Genomic DNA, 4,020 nt, shown 5'->3' on the forward strand with positions numbered 1-4,020 from the left:
AACAATCAACAAAAAGTTAAATTAAAAAAAAAAAAAACAGCTGGGCATGGTGGCAAACACTTTTTTTTTCCCATGGTTCTCCTGGAACTCACTCTGTAGACCAGGCTGACCTCGAACTCAGAAATCCACCTGCCTCTGCCTCCCAAGTGCTGGGATTAAAGGCGTGCACCACCACTGCCCGGCTGGCAAACACTTTCAATCCCAGTGCTTGGGAGGCAGAGATAGGCAGATCTCTGTGAGTTCAAGGACAACTTTGTCTAGAAAGTGAATTTCAGGACAACCAGAGCTGTTACACAGAGAAGCCTGTCTCAAAAAAACAAAAAACAGGGCTGGAGAGATGGCTCAGTGGTTAAGAGCACTGACTGCTCTTCCAGAGGTCCTGAATTCAGTTCCCAGCAACCACATGGTGGCTCACAACCATCTGCAATGAGGTCTGATGCCCTCTTCTGGTTTGTCTGAAGAGAGCAATGGTGAATACATTAAATAAATAAATAAATCTTAAAAAACAAACAAACAAACAAACAAAAACCATAGTTCTTTACAGTCCTTGAAAGAACAATACTCAACTTCATATGGAAAAATGAAAAAACAGGATGGCTAAAACAATCCTGTGCAATAAAATAACTTTTGGAGGTATCACAATCCCTGATCTGAAGCTGTACTACAGAGCAATAGGAATAAAAACTGCATGGTTCTATGGAATTGAATCAAAGAACCAGAAGTAAATCCACATACCAATGGACACTTGATTTTTGTCAAGCCAAAACTATACAAAGGAAAAGAAGAAAAGCATCTTCAACAAACAGTGCTGGTCTAAGTGGATGTCTGCATGCAGAAGAATGCAGACAGGTCCATATCCATCACCCTGCACAACATCAAGTTCAATGGATCAAAGACCTCGACATAATACACTAATTCTGATAGAAAATAAAGTGGGCAGTAACCTTGAATGCGTTGACACAGGAGACGACTGAACAAAATACCAACATCCCAGGCACTAAGATCAGCAATTAATAAATGGGACCTTGGCCTGGAGAGATGGCTCAAAAGTTAAGAGCACTGACTGCTCTTTCAGAGGTCCTGAGTTCAATTCCCAGCAACCACATGGTGGCTCACAACCATCTGTAATGGGATCTGATGCCCTCTTCTGGTGTGTCTGAAGGCAGCTACAGTGTACTCATCATATATATCAAATAAATAAATAAAATCTTTAAAAAAAATAAACAGGTCCTCATGAAATGGATAAGTTCTGTAAGGCAAAGGACACTGTCAAAAGGACAAAATGACAGACTACAAATTGGGCAAAGATCTTCACCAACCCCACATCAAACAGAGGGCTGACATCCAAAATATATACAAAAACTCAAAAAGTGAGACATCAACAAATAAAATCTTGCTAGTGTGCTCAGACTCTTCTGTGGTTCTCTCAATGTCTCAGGGATCCCATGGGCATACCTACCTACCTGGTTAATATGGATGGCCCTGTCTCTTCCAGGAAGCCACCTAGGGTATTTTTCCAGTCCTAGTCTTCCTAGGGAAGCCTCTGTCTCCTCCTGGGCTAGACTCATTGAGAGCTTACTGGCCCCACTGCTGGGTGCCTCTGGCCCTACAAGTCAGGTGGATGTCTGTGTCAGGTTGTGATTGCTGGAACTCTGGACCTAGCTAGCAGAAGGTCTGCTAACACCCAGCTCCATCCCGAGCCTGCCTCTCCCCAGAGTATGTCTTTCTATCAGCAGAGTTTACTGGACATAGGTCATTTGTCTCCTTATCTGAGGCTTCTGGGATTTTTTGGCTTGGAAACCTGCATTTCCCAGAACTTGCACCAGCAGGGGCAGGCCAACCAGCAAGTTACCAATTTATAACGCACCTGCTCTGGGGTTCAGAAGCAGTGTGGCGGCAACTGAAGGCAAATGAAGAGCCCTGCCCCTGCCCACGTGTGGACCGTTGTGCTGCTCTTGTCCTCACTGTTGGCTGTGCTTCAGACCTCTACTGCCAGGAAGGTAGCAGTGCCCATAGGTGCCTTTGTGTATACCTGTGTGAGTGTGGTGTGAGCTGGGTAATGTGCAGACACATCCGGGAAGTTGGGGAGTGCCTCTTAAGTATGCATGTAATTACGTAGGTATGTGTGCGGGTCAGTGTGTGTGCAAAGACTTGGTGCTAACTACTAGGGAACCAGGCAGTACCCAGAGATCCTCAAGGTTCCTTCATTTAATAGATGGACTGATCCTATTCCCACCACGTAATAGACGAAAGAGTAGAGTCAATTGCCCCTTGAGGCTGACAGCAGAGCCAAGTAAGTCAGGATGTGGCTGTATGAGCCCAGCTCTTCTGTTTTAGATGAGTGACCTCTGGGAATGACTTATGTGCTCTACCTATCAGTTTCCTCATCTAAAAAAGGGTGATACTATAACATAGTCTGAGGCTGGTTGATAATCAAGCTTATAATACCTAGGAAATGTTCAGTGCCACACACAGTACAGAGCTGACACTTAACTTGTAAATAAGTCATGCTGTCACTCTGCACTAAACTGGGGCAGGTAACCATGAGTATCTGAATAGTTTGTGTATGCACAGCATGGCCCATGGAGCAGGTAGAGGAAAGAGGCTGTATGTGTGCACTTGCCCTTTCTAAAGGACTTGCCACCCTTGGGGCAAACATTGTACGTGCCAAGCAGTACCTGGTGGAGGGGGTCAGGGCAGAGGGTCTATTGCAAGGAACATTGGCGAAGAAAAGTATTGCTTCCTTAGAGCAACAGATTCTCACAGCTCCCATGACTGTCCGAGTGGCAGGAGCATTCTACTTTCACTGAGGCCAGAGTTTCCAAAAATCAAAGACCTTGTTCAAAGACCCCCTCATACTAGGTAGATCTCAACCTGCACACAGGGCCCATGACTCTGGGCTTCCTCACCTCTGCCGGGATGAGAACTGTGATCTCTCCAGGCTTGCACTGTTATCCCGGGTGCTGTTTCCCATGAGGTCTCTCTGTAGGTGTGCTCTATGCGGCTGTCTTGTAGGGAATGAGGTCCTCAGCTGCCTCACTGAAGTGTTTGATGGAGTTCTGCCTGAGGCCTAGACAGTATCTGGGCTAGGTGAAGGGTGGAGGTTGGTCTGGGGCTAGAGTGGAAGCTTACTCTTGAAGAGTTGGAGGGTGTTAAACAACTCAGCCCTCCCTCGTCCCGTCCAGAATGACATCGATATCTACAGCCTCACGGTGGACTCCCGGGTCTCTTCCCGATTTGCTCACACTGTTGTCACCAGCCGGGTGGCCAACAGAGCCGATACCGTTCGAGAAGCAACCTTCCAAGTGGAGCTCCCCAGGAAAGCCTTCATCACCAACTTTTCCATGTAGGTGTCTCCCTACCTCTTCCACAACCCAGTCCTGCAACTCCATCTTCCCTGGGCCTGAGACATGTTGTTCCACAAGTTGGGTACTCGGGACCACTGTTCATCAGTCCGCCTCACAGGATACAAAGATATTATCACGGCCAGAAATACCTCTGTCCCTCCTGTCACCCAGTCTCCTCACTAAGAACTGCTAGGTGACGGTCCAAGAACCAGTGTATTGGAGTCTTTGCCTTTGAGAAGTACAAGCCTAGGGCAGTGCTAGTCTTTGGCACAGGAAGTCACCAAAATCAGGTTCTAGTCAGAGAACTATAAGCCCTCCCTCCTGGGGTCCCCTTTGTCACTGCAGAGGGCAGGCAGATCTACTCTGCCTCCTCAGGAGATGCCAGGATTCCTGTGGACTCCGAACCAGCAGCAGTCCTTCCTGTGCTCTCTTTGTCCCTTCCCAACACTGCTCTAATCTATTTTGCAATGTTTGTTGAACTTAGCAAAAATCCATGCTTGGCAACTAGCCTCCTAGAGTGGCAGGACTTTGAAGGCAGGCTGGTCCCAATAGGGAGAGTACTTAGGGTGGAGGAGAGCTAGGGTGTAGGGAGCAGGCTAGGTTCCCTGTGGCTGGCTTCTCCCTTTCTCCCCACCCACCTCTACCCCAGAACAGTTCCCTCTCCCTTCCCCTC

The 4,020-nt window shown here is 47.5% G+C and overlaps 1 protein-coding gene across 2 annotated transcripts in view; it reads left to right on the top strand.

The window, feature by feature from the left end:
* Positions 1 to 1,840: 1,840 nt before the first annotated feature.
* The window catches only part of Itih4 (inter-alpha-trypsin inhibitor heavy chain 4), a 15,380-nt gene continuing 13,200 nt past the window's right edge, over positions 1,841 to 4,020 (top strand). For both annotated transcript variants that reach the window (XM_031361279.1, XM_031361280.1), the window contains exons 1-2: positions 1,841 to 2,000; positions 3,186 to 3,346. In XM_031361279.1, the coding sequence (XP_031217139.1) occupies positions 1,911 to 2,000; positions 3,186 to 3,346 (251 nt within the window). In that variant the 5' untranslated portion in view covers positions 1,841 to 1,910. The remainder of the gene's footprint in view (positions 2,001 to 3,185; positions 3,347 to 4,020) is intronic.

This window comes from Mastomys coucha, unplaced genomic scaffold (assembly GCF_008632895.1).
Source record: "Mastomys coucha isolate ucsf_1 unplaced genomic scaffold, UCSF_Mcou_1 pScaffold9, whole genome shotgun sequence".
NCBI classification, from domain to species: domain Eukaryota; kingdom Metazoa; phylum Chordata; class Mammalia; order Rodentia; family Muridae; genus Mastomys; species Mastomys coucha.